Genomic DNA, 18,455 nt, shown 5'->3' with positions numbered 1-18,455 from the left:
CGGAGTCTGAGCATTGAGGGATCTAGGGGACCTCGGGGCTAAGGAAGGGGACGCTACCGATGGAGTCTGGGCCGTGGGGGTCTCCGGGAGGCGAGGTGTCCAGATCCCTGGGGTCCGAGGGGGCCTCCGGGGGCCCCGAGCGGAGCGGAGGAGGGCCTCCAGGGTCTCTAAGAAAGGCCGAGGCACCTGCGTCTGATAGCCGACGGCGTCTCCGGGGTCCCGGCTCTACGGGCGTGGGCGCGGGCGCGGCGCCGGCGTCCCAGCCCGACCGCCGGCCTTGGCGCCGCCCCGCCTGACATCAGTTCCTGCCGCCGCCGCCGCCGCGCACAGCCAGTGGCCTCCTTCCCTGCCGGCCGCGCTCCGGAGCCGCCGGGCCGCGGCGGAGCGAGGGGCCGGGCGAGGCGAGGGCCGGGCGGTGGGCGCCGGGCCCCGCGGCCGGCACGACGGAGCCCCCGTACGGCCGGCGGCAGCGGTTGCTGGCGGCCCCGGGGCCCCGGCGCGGGAAGCGGCGGCGGCGGGGCGGCGGCGGCGGCGGCAGCGGCGGCGCCATGGAACCGCGGGAGGTGAAGGATCGGATCCTGGAGAACATCTCGCTGTCGGTGAAGAAGGTGAGCGCGGCCTGCCCTCCCCGGCCCGGGCCCCGAGGCCAACCCGGCCCGCCCTGTCCGGGCCCCCGACCCCATCCAGCGCCCCCTTCTTCCCCCGAGTCGTTCGCGCGGGCCGGGGTCCCTCCTGTCACCGGGGCTCGGGACACCGCCCTTACCCTCCGCGACCCCGAGGACGAGGAGCCGCCGGGAGCCCCGGGATTTTGGAGGGGAAGCCCGGCGGCTCACGTGAGCGCCGCCGCCTCCGAGCTATTTTTAAAAAACAAAGTTGAGGTCAGCATCCTGGGAGCCTCTGCAAGCCAGGCCCGGGGGCCCTGAGTCACTTAGAGGGGCCGCCACCCGCCAGGACCCCCCACTCTGGGGGTAGCAGCAGAAAAGCTCTGGGAGGGCCCCACCTGCAGAGCATCCCTGGACGGCGTCGCTGCATCCTCGATCTCCCCTGTGTTTGCATCTCGGGAGTGGCAGTCTGGGTGAAGGCCCGTGATAAGCAGCTTCGTCTTGCCAGTTCTGGGTGACACTGCCTCTGGTCTTGGGAAATTCCCTGAAAAATCTTGCCCAAGGATGGCAGTTTTGAAGAGGCTTATTTCAGAGCTTTGATTGAGAACCTAAAGTACCTTGCATTTTGGACAGTGACCTGTGGAACATGGTGACACTACGGTGTATGGGGCTCCTTGCAGTAGAGATCAATGTCCCAGTTCCAGGTAGAGAAAACCTATGACCTATTAAGGGCATGTAACTATATGTGTGAAGGAGTCAGCTTATCTGAGGAAGGGTCCCAGATAAGAGGCAAAAGGTAGAATTCATATTCACTTAAAACTAAACCAGAATCGATAATCATTTGAGGAATATTGTTGGAATGTTTTCCTAATTAGAATTCCTAGTTCACCCGATAGTCTCAGAAACTATGAGATGGTGGTGGAGGCAGGGATGACTTGATGGGTAGGAGGAGGCTCATCACATTGGTTTAATTACTTCAACAGACCAAAATGAAGAGAATTCATTAAATAAACCCTTATATTTGTTTTTTTTTAATATTTATTTATTTATTTATATAATTATTTATTTTGGCTGTGCCGGGTCCCAGTTGCGGCATGCAGGATCTTCCTTGCAGCATGTGGACACCTTAGTTGTGGCATGAACTCTTAGTTGTGGCATGCATGCGGGATCTAGTACCCAACCAGGGATCGAACCCGAGTCCCCCCTGCATTGGAAGTGTGGAATTCTACCCACTGGACCACCAGGGAAGTCCCAAATCAACCCTTGTATTTAAATAACCGTGTTTTGGTTCAAGCCCTGGTCTGGGAAGATCCCACATGCTGCGGAGCAACTAGGCCCGTGAGCCACAACTACTGAGCCTGTGCGTCTGGAGCCTGTGCTCCGCAACGAGAGGCCGCGATAGTGAGAGGCCCGCGCACCGTGATGAAGAGTGGCCCCCCGCTTCCCGCAACTAGAGAAAGCCCTCGCACAGAAACGAAGACCCAACACAGCCAATAAATAAATAAATAAATAAATAAATAATAACTATGTTTTCCCCCCACTTAAATTCCTCAAAAGCAACATAGGCAAGCAATTTTACCTTTCATAAAGATCAGTGTGGCATAAAAAGAAAAGTCGATTCAAAATGTGCTCTTACTAAAAGTTTCCTCTAAAAGTACAACTAAAAGCAACATTGCAAACATCCAGCGAAAGTTTTATTTAGTTTTCCTGAGCTTTGCTAATGCAATGGGGTATTATTTTTGCTTACTCAAGGAGTGTAGGATGAGCAAATAGTTCGTTTAAAAGCAATCCAGGGACTTCCCTGGTGGTGCAGTGGTTAAGAATCTGCCTGCCAACGCAGGGAACATGGGTTTGAGCCCTGGTCCGGGAAGATCCCATATGCCACGGAGCAACTAAGCCCATGCGCCACAACTACTGAGCCTGAGATCTAGAGGCTATGAGCCACAACTACTGAGCCTGCGAGCCACAACTACTGAGCCCGCATGCCACAACTACTGAAGCCCACACGCCTAGAGCCTGTGCTCCTCAACAAGAGAAGCCACTGCAACAAGAAGCCCGCACACCACAACGAAGAGTAGCCACCACTCGCCGCAACTACAGAAAGCCCGTGCGCAGCAACGAAGACCGAACGCAGCCAAAAGAAATAGATAAATAAATAAATTTTTAAAATAAATACATAAATACATAAATAAAAAAGCAATCCATCTTTGGTAATGGAAGACAAAGGAAGACTGCTGACCTTTCTAATCTAATCTGGGCTGGTTATGGCTTCATGTAGGCCTCGTGTTTTATCTTTAGATTTCCAACTTATAAATAAATGGGAAAGTCCAGGTAGAAAGGGGGTGGACATGTGTTGTAAGCACGAATCTTTTGAGGGCAGAGAGCCACTCTGTGAACCAGCCTGCCATTTATGAAGGAGTTGGGTGTGCTTGACAAGATGCTTATCATTGGATGCGTTTGGACAAGCAAGGGTGCATCAGAAGGTATGTCGCACGCACACTAGAAACTGGAAACCCATCCGCGGGTGAATCACGACAAGAGGCCTGACTAGCATCATGGATAAGAACATGGGTTCTGGAGTCTGGTGGCCTGGATAGAATCCCTGCCCTGCCAATGAATAACCCTGTAACCTTGGGTAGGTTCCTTACCCTCTCCATGCCTCAGTTTTCTCATCTGTAAAGCAGGGATGAAATTAGTGTTGTTGTGAAGATTTGATGAGAGTATGTACGTGCAGTGTTTAGCGTGGTGCTTAACCCAGCCTTACTAAGCTGTCTTACAAATAGAACTACCATATGACCCAGCAATCCCACTACTGGGCATATACCCTGAGAAAACCATAATTCAAAAAGAGTCATGTACCACAATGTTCATTGCAGCTCTATTTACAATAGTCCGGAGATGGAAACAACCTAAGTGTCCATCATCGGATGAATGGATAAAGAAGATGTGGCACATATATACAATGGAATATTACTCAGCCATAAAAAGAAATGAAATTGAGCTATTTGTAATGAGGTGGATAGACCTAGAGTCTGTCATACAGAGTGAAGTAAGTCAGAAAGAGAAAGACAAATACCGTATGCTAACACATATATATGGAATATAAGAAAAAAAAATGTCATGAAGAACCTAGGGGTAAAACAGGAATAAAGACACAGACCTACTTGAGAATGGACTTGAGGATATGGGGAGGGGGAAGGGTAAGCTGGGACAAAGCGAGAGAGAGGCATGGACATAGATAGCTAGTGGGAAGCAGCTGCATAGCACAGGGAGATCAGCTCTTTGTGACCCCCTGGAGGGGTGGGATGGGGAGGGTGGGAGGGAGGGAGATGCAAGAGGGAAGGGGTATGTGAACAGATGTATATGTATAACTGATTCACTTTGTTATAAAGCAGAAACTAATACACCATTGTGAAGCAATTATACCCCAATAAAGTTGTAAAAAAAATAAAAAATAAAAAAATAAGCTGTCTTAGTCTGTTTGGGCTGCTGTAACAGACCACGATAGACTGGGTGGCTTGTAAACAACATACATTTATTTGTCACAGTTCTGGAGGCTGGAAGCCTGAAAACACTGAGTCCCAGCATGGTCGGGTTCTGGTGAGGGCTCTGTTTCGGGCTGGGTTGCAGACTGCTGACTTCTCCCTGTGTCCTTACATGGGGGGGTGGGGGGAGGGAGCTCTCCTGGGTCTCTTTTATAAGAGAATTAATCCCATTCATTAGGGCTCCACCTCCTAACACCATCACACTGGGGGTTAGGATTTCAACATATGAACCTGTAGGGGGACACAAACCTTCCATCTATAGCATAAGGGGTCGCTTTTTTCTGTTTGTTTGTGGTAGAGCCAATTCCTCCCTTTCACAAGGTCTGAAGATGGCTAACGACCTTACCACCCAGGCATTGCTAATTGGCCTTGTTACCCACTTCCTTTGTATGTTGCGTTTCAGAAAACTATTTTATGATTCTGGCATATGAAGGGCATTTGGTTTTCTGAGTCAGAGTATCTGCTTCTAATAGGAATCGGTTCAGCTACAGCAGTAGGCTTTGAGGGCTAGCCGTCTTGGGGTCGGATTTGACCTTGAACACCAGTCCCTCCTAAATTTGTTATACGGCGCCTTGAGAGTTGCTTCGCCTTTTTCGTCCATCCTACCGCTAGTAAAATGGTCTAACCGATCCTTTTATAAGGACGTTGCATGAAGAAAACGAGGTGTGATTTCTGCAAAAAAAAAAAAGATCCATGTGTATTAGCTATGTTTGCAAAGGGTATTTGAGAACTTTTTATTGAAATAGAATATACCTACAGAAAATAGCATATACTTACACCCCTAAATGTAGAGCTGAGTGAGTTCTCACAAAGTGAGCACATCCACATATCCAGCACCTAGAGCAAGAAACGAACACAGCCATCATCGCAGAAACGACACCCCCAAGTGCAACCACTGTTCCTAAGCAGCGTTGTTGAGTTCAGCTATTTTCACACCTAGATTTTGTGATGTTGAACGTGCCCTGTAACACCAGTGCAGTAGCTGATCCAGGGAACCCGTGTTCTGATATGAAGGCAGGATTCCTGGGGGTTAGAGAGAATTGGAGAGTTTAATCGTTAGCACAGTTAAATGACAATGATAACAATGAAAGGCAAGTGCCATATGAAACATCCCAGACGCAGACAATAAAGCTTGTGGTTCCCGATTTGTTAATAGCTAAAGAGAGACGTCCAAGTTAAAGAGTGTTGGCATTCTGAATTGGCGTGTGGTTCTACTAAATAGCATCTTCTCCAGGGGAGGGGAGGCAGTGGTTTTCATGAGAGTTTTGTTTTTGTTTTGTTTCTGAGGAGCGTGTCTGTTGCACACGCTTGCAGTCTGAGCAAAGGCTCTGTGCAGTGGAAGGCAGCCTCTGCCCTCCAACAGTTCGTATATTGGTTGGAGGGAGGATTTAAAAAGTCACCAAGGCAAGGAGAAGCCTCAGAGAAGGCGAGCTTAACTGAGTCTTGACAAATGGGTAGAATTCAGAGACAGAAGAAGTGGGCATTTAAGGTAGAAAGTAGGCACTTAACATCCCCAAGGCAGTGGGGACATCCGGGTGGCCTTCTGAGGACAGTGAGGAGACAGAGCCGTCTCGGGAGTGTGGACGGTTCTCCTCGATGCGGCTGGAAAGTACTTTCCTTCGAAGCTGTCCAGCACAGTGGATACAGATGCAGGTTACAAATGCAGGATACAAATACAAGTACACAGACCTCGATTTGGGTTTGAATTTGGGGTTTGTCACTGACCATGTTGACCCTGGCAAATCACTGGCCCTCAATTAGCCTCAGCAGTCAGAACCTACTCATAGTTGTAATGAGAATGAAATTACAGGAGATGACACACTCAGAGCACTGAGTGCAAGGTCTCATGCATAACAAGGCCTGAATAAGGTATTAGCTACCATTAGCACTTGCAAGTGTCTGTGTGAACCCTGCCATTTTCTCTTGTGCAGTTTTCAAAGTCTTACACTACACTTCTCTGTTTCTTCAAGCTCATGGTTTGTCAAGACATTTTCTTCAAAGACCAGATGGTAAATATTTTCAGCCCATGTGGTCTTCGTTGAAACTATTCCGTCCTGCCCTTGTAGCTCAAAAGCAACCACAGACAATCCATACATGTAGCTGGATTTGGCCCAGAGCTGCTTTGTATTTGTGCACAAAAATGTCCTCCCCAGCGTAGGCTAGGGATCGCTTTCAGAGAAGCTGGTGTGATGGCCAGTCCCATAGTCAATGAAATCTGTATTGTCACTGGGTTTTTGTACTATGTCAGGCTTGTGGAATGAATACGGACACTCGTAAATACCACTGGATGTGCGTCCACGTATCCTGTCTTTCAAAAACATTTACTGATCACCTTTCTTCTGTCCTCACTGTCCTAGGCCCTAAAAGGGTAGAAGTGAGCAAGGCAGATAAGATCTCTGGAGTGGATATTCCAGTAGGAGTGAAACCGTGCACCTCAGATTGGGACTCGAACCCAGTCCAAACCCAGGCTGGGACTTGAACCCATGAGGCTGGGACTTGAACCCAGCCAAAACCCACAGTCTTCCAAGTGAGATCACACACCTGGTTTCAGGACTTAACGAAGCTCAGGTTGGTGAGAGCCAAAGTGATAGGTAAGACGTGGATTTATTTAGAGAGAAACAGAGCGTGGGCCATCTCAGAAGGTGAGAAAGGCACCAGGGTATGGGGTTGTCAGTTTTTATAGGAGTGGGTAATTTCATAGGCTAATGAGTGGGGGGAGTATTCCAGCTATTTTAGGAAGGGGCGGGGATTTCCAGGAATTGGGCTACTGCCCACTTTTTGATCCTTACTGTGGGTCTTGGAACTGTCATGGCACCTGTGGGTGTGTCATTTAGCTTGCTGACGCGTATACTGAGGCTCCGGGTCTAGTGGGCCATCCTGGACCCATTTGGTTCTAATCAGTTTATGTCATGTCCTCGGGCTACGTTATTCTTTCAAAGGTTGTGCCCTGCCCGCTTCCCTCCTGTTTCAGGAGGAGAAAGTGATAAGTTAGCAGACAAACCAATACAAAGACCTTCAGATTGTGATGTGTCCTGAAGGCCTCGGTCAGGAAAGGGTGGTGAGCTGGCAGAAGATCTGCTGCAGAGGGGGGTGGTCAGAGAAGACTTGCCAGAGAGGTGACATTGCTTCCAGCAAGGGACGCTGACTAGGATGAGAGAGTGAGACATTAGTCTAGGAAGACGAGGAGTTGTTTTAAAAAATACACAAATAGCTCAGAAGTGTATAAAATGAAAAGTAAGCGACCCCAGTTCTCTGTCTCCTCAGCCCCAATTTGGATCCCCTTAAACAGGGTGAATAGATGTGTATTGAGAAAGTAACCCTCCTTGAGAGAATGTTCCTAGGTCGGGACCACCTTCTCTCACAGAGGACAACCGAGGTCCCCAGCGCCCTCAGTCTGGGCGGGTTGCCCCACCGGGCTGGGCTCTGAGTGGCCTATTTCTGGCCAGGCATACCCTGCGTTGAGCGGGGGTCTCCCGATCGGGGTCTGCTGACGCTGGTCTAAGAGCTGCAGCTGTTCAACCTCGCCTGGCAGTGCAGCTGAAACGGCTGGGTCCGGTGGTGGGCTTTTTGCCCCCATTTTTCCACTCCACCAGAGAGGTTAGACCTGCCAGTACATTAAAAATGAGCTAAGGCAGCTCTTTCCCAGAGAGGGCCTGGTGGTTAGATCTATGTGGGAATTACACTGACCATTTGGTTTCAATCAATAGTTTTGTTCTCTTGCCTTCATGGCAAAACTGTTAAGAGTTTTAAAATCTTAAGCATTCTGAAAAGCCCTGATGACCTGAGTCACCTGGGCAAAGAGCTCGATAAAATAATAAATATCCACACACACATTTTATAAACAGAAGTGCTCAGGGCTCCCCCTCCCCTGCCCGAGTCCTGAGGTTGGCAGTAGCTGTCTCTCTGTAGCCTCACATGATGGAGGCTACCTAGAGAGGGATGAGTGGCTCCAAGCAGGAGCCACTTAGGTGTGCCCCTGACCCCCCGAGTGACCCCACCCAGGCCCAGCATGAGACGCTAGTGGGGAAGTGGTCAGTGGTTTTTCTGAGCCCTGCCTGAGTTTTACTGTGGTTCTCCTTTTGCAAGATGCTCCTCTGATGTTAGGCCTCTGTGTGAAGGCTGGTGGCATTGTGGTCCTTTCCACCCCATCACAGGACACCCCAGGCCCTCTCTTTCTCCGTGCCTTGGCTCTAGCATTAGGCTCATCCACCTCGAAAGGCCCCGTTTGATGACTGGAGGCCAGGCAGAAACAGGTCTGCATCAGGCAGCGGCAGCTCCGTTCAGTCGGGGTGGGCCCCAGCCGTCTGTGTAATCACAGTGGACACACGGGGTTTCAGAGGGAGAAGTGGCGATGCCTGCGGGTTCCCCCTTGAAGCTCATCCGCTGGAGCCCATTGGGAAAAGAAATTTCCCGGCAAGATTGAAAGGCTGCTGATGGCTGACAGAAACGTCAGACCTAAAAGCTAATGCTGAATGAGGGTGGCGTGGTCAAGACGTTTCCACGTGGAAAGAAAGGAGCTGGTATTCTGGGTGCGAGCATTGTGGGAGGAGAAAGCTGGCGTTTGTAGGTGCTGGGAGGGCTCTGGGTGGGTCGTTCTCCCCCCTCGAGCCTTCAGTGCTCATCTCTGGCATCAGGATTTGCCACCATGGCAAGGAGAGTGTGGTGCCACTGAGGCTGGCAGTGCCCTTATGTCCAAGGAAAGCAACAGGGCTTTTCCCCCTTTGATAAAAAGCTCTCCCGGGGGCTTCCCTGGTGGCGCAGTGGTTGAGAGTCTGCCTGCCAACGCAGGGGACACAGGTTCGAGCCCTGGTCTGGGAGGATCCCACATGCCGCGGAGCAACTAGGCCCGTGAGCCACAACTACTGAGCCTGCACGTCTGGAGCCTGTGCTCCGCAACAAGAGAGGCCGCGATAGTGAGAGGCCCACGCACCGCAATGAAGAGTGGCCCCCACTCGCCGCAACTGGAGAAAGCCCTCGCACAGAAACAAAGACCCAACACAGCCAAAAATAAATAAATAAAATAAATAGAAAAATAAATAAGAAAATTAAAAAAAAAAAAAAAGCTCTCCCGGGTGACCTCAATGCTGATGGAGCAGGGACACCCACCCCCCGCCCACGGAACAAGGTGAAGTGAGCAACCCTGGGCCCAGAGCTGTCCTCCCTGGGGCTGGTTTGGGTGACCGTTCCTTTCCAGCCCTGTCCTCCTCCTCATTGCTGCTTGCTTGATGTCTGGATGTCCTAGAACTTCCATTTGAGGCAGGGGAATAAGGACAGTGTCTGGGAGAGTCCGTCTGGCTGGAGCTGAGAGTTTAGGTCCTTGATCTGTTGGTTGGTATGACCACCTAGGGTTCCAAGAGCATCTCCTCTGTCCTTCTAGCAAAGCAACTGGTTCTGCCACAGAGACATTCTCCCATCTTATGTATTTGTAATTCATCTTTATTCCTTTTGCTTCTAAGGAGTCACAAACATTATAGAAATGTATAAGGAAGAAAGTGGTCCTTTCCTATAACCGCCCCTCCTCCCTGGCTATCTGTACTTAAGAGTTAGAACTAAAAGAGTCTAAGAAACCCAGTAACATGTAAGAGCAAGGGAAGGACTAATGTAGACTTGACATCCACACTTAATTTTTGAAAGTCGTCAACTTCTGTTCACACTTCACCCTAAGTTCTTTATTTTTGGTGTTACAGACTACTGAGGCGTGAAATGTCCAGACACGCTGACAGGAAGCGGAGTGATCATAGCAGAAGAATGCTTACATTTAATGCACTCACCACCCGCTGTTCACACACGCTTCCTCAGTCAGGCTCACAACAGACTTGCAGGATGGATCATGATCCCTGTTTAATACATGAGGGAAGCGAGGTTTAGAAAAGTAACTCGCCCAAGATTTTGACCCTCATAAGGGGCACATCTGGATTTGAACCATGTTTCTCACTCTTGCTCTTCCCATTTCTCTGAGCCTTTTCCGTCTCCATCATGTCTGTCTTGAAATTATAACAGATAATCCATCCCCACAGGTCAGTCTTGGGGGCCAGTCCGCTATAAAACCACCCGTTCATTTAACAAATGGGCGCCTATGTTGTGCTGGGCACCCTTCCAGCCGCTAGGACTCAGCAGTGAACAGAGCCCACCAGGCCCCTGCCCCCTCAGGGCTGACACTCTAGAAGACGAGACCAGCGTTAAACAAATCACAGCGGATGGGGCGTGTGCCCTGCCCCAGGCCCTCCCACGTGTCCTTCAGGAACCTACCCATGGTGCCCTCGGCACACTTCCTGACCCTGTATTTACACCTTCAGCCTCCGAAGCCTCAGACTGTCTCACCTCTCAACCTAAGTCGTGACTTAGACAGTGACTGGATGGCCATTTTCCTCAGCAACGGTATGGCTGTCTGGGTGGGGGAGGTACTCATGAGGTCACATTGCGGAAGAGGGAAGTGAGAGATGAACACAGAGCCAGTGAAGGCTCCCAGGCTTTGGGAGACTGAGTAAAATGAGGCTTTGAAGACCTCCCTCCCTCCTCCCGCCGGGGCTACACACAGCACTGAATGTGAGCGCTCAGAAAACAGAGCAGGGTTCCTGCCAGCTTCTGCTTCCATCGCAGAGGTACAAGGACGGAGTAGAATCCTGCCTGCGGCGTGTTCTTTCAGGCCATTGGTCGGCTTCTAGGTCTCTGCTGTTTGCCCGGGGACCTCTCGGGAGGGCCTCTTACATTTTCTTCTCCACTCTGAAAGGAGCCCTCGGTCCCTCCAGCAGAGGTCAACCCTGTGCTGAGTTCAGAGGCAGAACAACCGTAGTACCTCGGGGTGGGACACTCCCCTGCTGGGAAGAGGAGCATTGAACTGCTTTTGGAAACCATATTCTGTCAATTTACCCAGTTACCAAGAGATCTGTGCCCAACTAGGCTAGTCCTCTCCTGCTGTCATCGTTCCAGCACTCCAAAGAAAGCGCAAAAAATGAAATCCATGGATAATCCAAGTACCTGCTTTTTCTTTTTCTCTTTTGGCCGTGCCACGCGCTCCTTGTGGGATCCTAGTTCCCTGACCAGGGTTTGAACCCGGGTCCCCTGCCGTGGAAGCACGGAGTCCCAACCACTGGACCGCCAGGGAATTCCCGAGTACCTGCTTTTTTCAGCTTTTCCCCTGTATATCTTTCAACAGAGCTGCCAGTAAAGCAGAGAGCCTGCCAACTCCAGCAAAGGGGCTAATGAGCAGTGACTGGGGAGGTGGGAAAGAAAGCTGTATAATTGGGTGTATTTAGTGGCAAATGAATGGTTCAGAAGCGTTGATTTCACCCAACTTGCTTCAGGAACAATGCAGGCCCATGGTAAACAAACAGCACACCCTTTATGGCAACCCTACATGGGGTGGTGCCAGTCAGTCCCAGGATGCCACCAGCCTGGGCACAAGCCTTTCCCGGGCAGGGGCATTGGCTGCAGGACTGTGTTTTTCATGCCCACCGAGAAACCAGGCCCGTCGTTTCTGAATGGCAGGAGCTCTGACTGGTTCTTGTGCAGAGGTGTTGCCTGGGTTCTCTAGTTCTATAATCTACTATAATTGATTCTCGTTGGGAATGAGCTCTTTTCCAGGCTAAGGTGGGGCGGGATCTCAGGTGAGGGATTTTAAAATGAGGAGAACGAGTCAGATACATTGCGGTTGCCTGGGGTCGGTGGAGCCGTGGACACCCAGTGGGCCTTAGCTTCTGTGGACATTCTCATGTCTAGGAAGGAAGTGGCTGGAACCTTCCCGACATCGCCCCCCTAAGCTCCCAGCTCCCATTCGACAGAGCCCTGGGAGTGGCCCAAGACCCTTACTGCTGTCCTCCTCAGTAAGACGCTGGGATGAGCACTTTCCGGATGGTCACAGCAGGTGCCCCTGACCTTCACTTTATCCCCAGGGAGGATGGAAGCAGAAGGGGCTCCAGGAATAGCTACCTCTGTGGTATCTGAGCACACCGGGCCAAGACACTGCAGTAAAGCAGAAGGACCACTGGACAAAGCCAGGAGGTGCAGGAAGTGTCTTTACTTCCCTGGGCCCCAGCCTCCCAGACCCACGAGATGAGGGTTCTGGCTAAGTGATTATTTTTCTGATTTTCAGTGCATTCAGTAGTTAAAGTTCCATTCACTGAGAGCCTCTCCCTTGCTCACTCTAACTGCCCCCCACACCCTCCTGAACGAGAGGCTCCAGGAGAGGAAGACAGTAAGAGGCCCTCCCGAGAGGTCCCTGCGCAAACACCAGAGACCTGGAAGCCAAGCAACAGCCTGAAAAAACACGCCACACACAGGATTCTACTCCATCCTCGTACCACTGGTGATTTCTAAGGGCTCTTACGCCCTTAGATTCTGAAATTCTTCATCCTGGCCAGCGCCCAGCCTTGTCTTCGATTCCAATGGAGAGTCTTTCCAGAAATGCTGTCGACAGTAGCCTTCCTTTCCTTGGATCATGTAAAGCAGGCATTATTGCTCTTTTTTATAATTAATTAATTAATTTATTTATTTATTTTTGGCTGCGTTGGGTCTTCATTGCTACGTGCAGGCTTTCTCTAGTTGCGGCGAGCGGGGGCTACTCTTCGTTGTGGTGCGTGGGCTTCTCATTGCGGTGGCTTCTCTTGTTGCGGAGCACGGGCTCTAGGCGCGCGGGCTCCAGAGTGCAGGCTCAGTAGTTGTGGCGCACGGGCTTAGTTGCTCTGTGGCATGTGGGATCTTCCCAATCCAGGGCTCGAACCCATGTCGCCTGCATTGGCAGGCAGATTCTTAACCACTGTGCCACCAGGGAAGTCCCGGCATTATTGTTTTTAAGAAACTTGCTAAGATTTAAAAGACTCCAGCCTGCCTGCCTTATTATTTATTTATTTGTTTACATTTATTTTTGAGAGGAAGGGTGATGAGCACTGGCCTTCTCTTCAGATCCATGAGAATCTGTGTCTGAAGCCAGTGCAAACTACTGGTGCGGGATCAGGGTGGGGACGTTGATTCGGTGTCCGCACCAACCCTTCTTTAGCCGTTGTCTGCCATGGATGAGCCCTCATGGGGTCCCTCTCCCTGGGGGCGTCCAGGCATCCAGGTTTGGGGACATCCTAACCCCAAAAGTAATAAATGGTATCACACAGCTTGACCTCTGCCTGTCCTCGGAGGGTCTGCCTCAGAAAGAAGAGCAAGTGTCCGCGAGGCCCACAGGTGCAGCTTGAACCCAGCAGAGGCTCCACGGCGGCTAGCATTCCAAAGGCAAGGCGGGCAGAGGCCTCCCACTTCCCGCAGGCCTCGTCCCTCGCCCGTGCCGCACCCCAGCTGCAGCCGGTGAGAGGCAGCCCAGGCATGAGGTGTCCAAGTGGGTCCTGCAGCTCAGGGTGGCTCCGAGTTTGAGTTGAGTTCGTGTAACCGGGACCATCGTTGGTTTAATTTGTAAAAGAGGTGCTCTGAGGTCGGCTGGCAGCCCACCTCTCTTCAGCTGGGGTCTTTTCTGCTTTTGGATTTCTACTTCCTAGGCCTGCACTGGGGAGGCTGTTCTAAATACTCTGTCGTCTAAATACATCTGGTCCCCGTGGAGCCAGTAGAGCAGCTGCTGTTACCCAGCGACCTCCTCCCTGAGCAGCGGGAGAGTTTCCTGTGTTCAAGGCCGGTGTCCTCTGCGTGCTGAGCAGGGATGCAGCAGGCCCAGCCGTGAGCCCCAGGGTGGTTGGGCGGCTCACACGGGCATGTCAACAGCCTGGGTCTTTCCAGCCTCACAGACTCTCCCGCCTTTGTTGGGGCAGGGATTTTTCTCCTGCTCTGTAAACCTAGGCGTGCCGAGCCCCCACCCCACCCCCGCCCGCCACAGTACAGACCGTGGGCAGAGCAAGATTTCAGATCCCCAGCTGTTTGCTGAGCAGCATCACAGCCTCTTTGGTCTCAGCTGACCAGGGAGGAGGAAAGGAGGCCCCTGGAACCAGCTCATGTTCACGTGGCCATTGTTAATCTTTCACAGCTGCCGTGGAGTTACCTATCAGGGACCAATTCTGGAAGGATTTCTCGGTACCGACCGTAGAGCTAGAAATTGTTTCATGCTTATGCATCCAGGAGAGAGACAAGACCGAGAGGGCCTGGCTGTGGCAGCTCTGAGCAGAGAGTGGGACTAACCCTGATTAAAATGCCCGGAGTCAGGCATTTCTTGGCTTGCGGAAGTGCGCCACCCCCATGTCCCTGCAGCCACGGGGTCTGGCACAGTCTCGTGATGGCCAGTCTTCCCAGAGGGCTCAGCAGGGAGCACCGGCCTCCTGGCCATGAGAGTCTGGGGTGAGCTGAACCCAGCTCTTCCTGGCCTGGGTGCCCAAGTGCACCTGGAGAACCGGGAACAGGGAGAGGAGCAGCTCAGCCAGTCCGGGTGTGGCCTGGGAGCATGACTTGGAGATGAGGCCTGAGTTCAACGGCTCGCAGGAAACCATGGCTTTAAAAACAATTTTTTTTAAATAAATTTATTTCTTTCTTTATTTTTGGCTGCGTTGGGTCTCCGTTGCTGCGCGTGGGCTTCCTCTAGTTGCGGCGAGTGGGGGCTGCTCTTCATTGAGGTGCGTGGGCGTCTCATTGTGGTGGCTTCTCTTGTTGCAGAGCACGGGCTCTAGACACACGGCTTCAGTAGTTGTGGCTCGTGGGCTCTAGAGCGCAGGCTCAGTAGTTGTGGCTCGTGGGCTCTAGAGTGCAGGCTCAGTAGTTGTGGCTCTTGGACTTAGTTGCTCCATGGCATGTGGGATCTTCCCGGACAAGGGCTCGAACCCGTGTCCCCTGCATTGACAGGCAGATTCTTAACCACCGCACCACCAGGGAAGCCTTAAAAACAATTTTAAATCTTATTCTCTCTCTCTTCATTCTCAGAGGACCTTGCTTATTTTTTTTTAATTTTTAAAAAAAATTATTTATTTTTGGCTGTGTTGGGTCTTCATTGCTGCGTGCTGGCTTTCTCTAGTTGCGGCGAGTGGGGGCTACTCTTCGTTGCGGTGCGCGGGCTTCTCATTGCGGTGGCTTCTCTTGTTGCAGAGCACGGGCTGTAGGCGCACGGACTTCAGTAGTTGTGGCACATGGGCTCAATAGTTGTGGCTCATGGGCTCTAGAGCTCAGCCTCAGTAGTTGTGGCGCATGGGCTTAGTTGCTCTGCGGCATGTGGGATCTTCGCAGACCAGGGCTCGAACCCGTGTCCCCTGCATCGACAGGCGGATTCTTAACCACTGCACCACCAGGGAAGCCCTGCCTTGCTTTTTAAAATTTTCTTCCCGTGAGGATTTTTTCATCCTCCCTCCATCAAGCTCCCATCTGTGGCCACCCCTCCCCTGGGCAGTGGATCCCACCCCGTCTTTCCTGTTCAAGGACTTGGCTCCTTTACTCCACCCCCATTTTCCTGCCACCTTTTTGGCAAAGCTGGTCAAAGGAGTTTTCTGTATTGGTGTCTTCTCTTTTTTCCTTCCTTCCTTCTCCTCTTCTTTTCTCTCTTCTAACCAAATTTAATAATAATTATTACCCCATGTCATCAAACATCTCCCGTTTTCAAGTTCCAATTGCCTCATCAGTGTCAGTCTACAAATACCTCATTTGCTTGAAACAGGATCCAAAAAAGCTCTGACTCTCCCTGGCGGACTCCTCCCAGGCTTTCTTCCCTACCTCTTCACCCCGATTGCTTTTCATCGAGGTTCCCGGCCCCTCCCTTTATGTGGGAACGTGACCCGATGGACTGATCATTCCCTCCCTCTGCAGACTGTCTTCATGTAGCTTCTGGAACACACACTGTCCGGATTGTCCACCTGCCTTGCTGCCTGTGCCTTCTCAGTCTAAAGCAGTGATCCTCAGCCCTGGCTGGGCATTAGAATTATCTGGGGAGTGTTACTAAGAAATGCTGGTTCCTGGGCCCCACCTCCAGAGTTTCTGCTCTGGTTGATCTGGAGAGGCGCCTGGGCATTGTTCTTTTCCTCCAGTTCCCCAAGTGGCCCTGTTGTGCAGACTGCGGGAGGACCCCTGGTCTGACACGGGAGCACCCTGGCTTAGTGCTCAGGTGCTTCTCTCTCTGCATTCCCAAGATGATCTCATCCAATTCCACAACTTTAAGTCCCATCCAAAGGCTGATGGCGCTGACCTCTCTCTGAACTCCAGACCCATTTATACAACTGTCTCCTTGACATCTCCACTTAGATACCTGATAGATGGTTCAAACTTACCATGGCCGGCACAGAACTCCACCTGATCTGGAAATGGCACTGCCATTCATTTGCTCAGACCAAAAACCTTAGAATCATCCTTGGCAGCTTTCTTTCTCTCCTTCCGCACATCTAATCCATCCGTAAGTCCCTGGGGCACCACCTGCAGAGTAACTTAAATCTAACCCTTTTTTGCTTCCACCGCTACAGCCAGCTCCAAGCCTCCATTATCCATCCGCACTGGTGATAGCCTCCCAGCCAGTCTCTCTGCCTCCACCTTGGCCTTCCAGAGTCCACATATACACCACACAGATGCTAGAGCGGCCTCATAACATACATATTGGATTATATTACCTCCCTGTTTTCAGTAACTTCCAATAACTTCCCATCAAGCTAGTAATGAAATGCCAAGTCTTTTACCACAGCCTGTACAGCTGCACATGATGTGGCCCTTGGCTGTTCTCTGAGCTCGTATCACTCACATCCTTGCCACACCAGTCTCCTTACGGTTGCCCCTGCCCCAGGGCCTTTGCACATGCCGTCCTAACTAGAATACTCTTCCCCTAGTTACCTCAGTAGTCATTGCCTCAGTGAGATCTTCTCTGACCCCATATTTATAACAGACCCCTGATCCCTGCTTTGTTTTTTTTATAGCATTATTCATCCCTGGCACTATATTATATATTTGCATACGATTTACATTTTACAAGGGCCGGGACTTCTGTATAAGAATAGCAGCTGGTGTATTCATAGTGGGTGCTCAGTAAATCTTTGTTGAAATATATGAATCTTCAAGGCTCGAGCCTCCTCTTCTGGCCACTGCTGAACTGAGCATTGGGCAAGAGACATCTCCTGGCCCAGCCTGTGACAAGTGTGCATTCCTTGTCACCTCTGCTTAAGGCTCTAGACCAGAGGTCAGCAAACTTTCTATAAAGGGCTGGATAGTAAATATTTTAGGTTCTGCAGGCCATACAGCCTCTGTCTCATCTACTCAGTTCTGCCATCATAGTGCAAAAGCAGCTGTAGATAATACAAAACAAATGGGTGTGGCTGTGTTTTAATAAAACTTTATTTACAAAAATAGGAGGCAGACCCACTGGCCATAGTTTGCTGACCCCTGCTCTAGACCCCTACTAATTGTGAAATTTTCAGCCTTTTCCCCAAATTTTCATGGGCATAAAGGAAACACTCAGAACCACTTGGCAGTCTGATCAGCAGGATGGATTTCTTCCCAGAAGTGAGGAAAGCTCCTCCTGAAGCAACTGTGGCTGATTTAACCAAACAGTACACTTCCTCACTGCTGGAAAGAGGCCAACTCGGGGCACAAGGATGGAGAGAGCAGGCAAGCTTTCTTCTTAAAGGAGCCGCACCAGCCTTTCTCCTCCATCCATCTTCCAGGAAGCAGAGCTGCAGAAGACACTGGTCTCATGTGCACCGTGGGCTTTTTAGTTCCTGTGACTTAAAGAAGAGGGGACTGCGTTTCACTTTCTTGGGTTCTCCTACAACATATTAGAACAGCATATTAGAACAACACTTTACGTACGTCATTCACTCGGGGATCTTGAAGCCAGGTTGGATGAGAAGACCTGGCTTGAAAATCTGCCTCTGCCACTTACTAGCTCTGTGACCTACTTTACGGGGTTGCTGTGATGATTAAGTTAAGTGGTGTTTGTGAAGTACGTCATCACAGTTGCTTACATTTATGAAGTGTTTCCAAGGCGTCGTGCTCTTTGATAAACAGCTAAGGTATCATCTGAACCCTCACCCAACCTGTAGGGCTGTAGAGCAGGAAGCTGAGTTCAGAGAGGTTAAGTAACTTGCCCAAGGCCACACGGTGAGTGAGCAGCAGAGCCCACGTTCAAATCCAAGTTGTCTGCCGCCTTCCTAGTGCACATAACAAGCATTCAATAAATGATGGCTCTAATTACAGCCAGTGGTAGCTCCACCAGCAAGAATTGTGTGTAACTGAAGAGTAACTTGGAATAAAATTTGGCAGCTGTGCTTCCAGGCACCGTTGTGTCCATTATCCTCATTTCATTGATTCGCTTGCTCAGGGGCCCTCAAGTGAGGCCTCGATGTTTGCTCTCCTCCCACTTTCAGAGCCTGTGACCTTCCTGGTGCCGTGAGTGGCTCCTCGCAGCTGCCTCTCCATGGCG

General features: G+C 51.0%; 1 protein-coding gene across 2 annotated transcripts in view; it reads left to right on the top strand.

The window, feature by feature from the left end:
• The first annotated feature begins 499 nt into the window (after positions 1-499).
• PLEKHM2 (pleckstrin homology and RUN domain containing M2) overlaps positions 500-18,455 on the top strand; it is a 40,988-nt gene continuing 23,032 nt past the window's right edge. For both annotated transcript variants that reach the window (XM_081223744.1, XM_081223743.1), the window contains exon 1: positions 500-608. In XM_081223744.1, coding sequence (XP_081079870.1) covers positions 549-608 — 60 coding nt within the window. In that variant the 5' untranslated portion in view covers positions 500-548. The remainder of the gene's footprint in view (positions 609-18,455) is intronic.

This window comes from Mesoplodon bidens, assembly GCF_964165515.1.
Source record: "Mesoplodon bidens genome assembly, chromosome: 2".
Taxonomy (NCBI): domain Eukaryota; kingdom Metazoa; phylum Chordata; class Mammalia; order Artiodactyla; family Ziphiidae; genus Mesoplodon; species Mesoplodon bidens.
The sequence above is the reverse complement of the archived record's forward strand: the minus strand, read 5'-3'. Positions and strand labels throughout refer to the sequence as shown.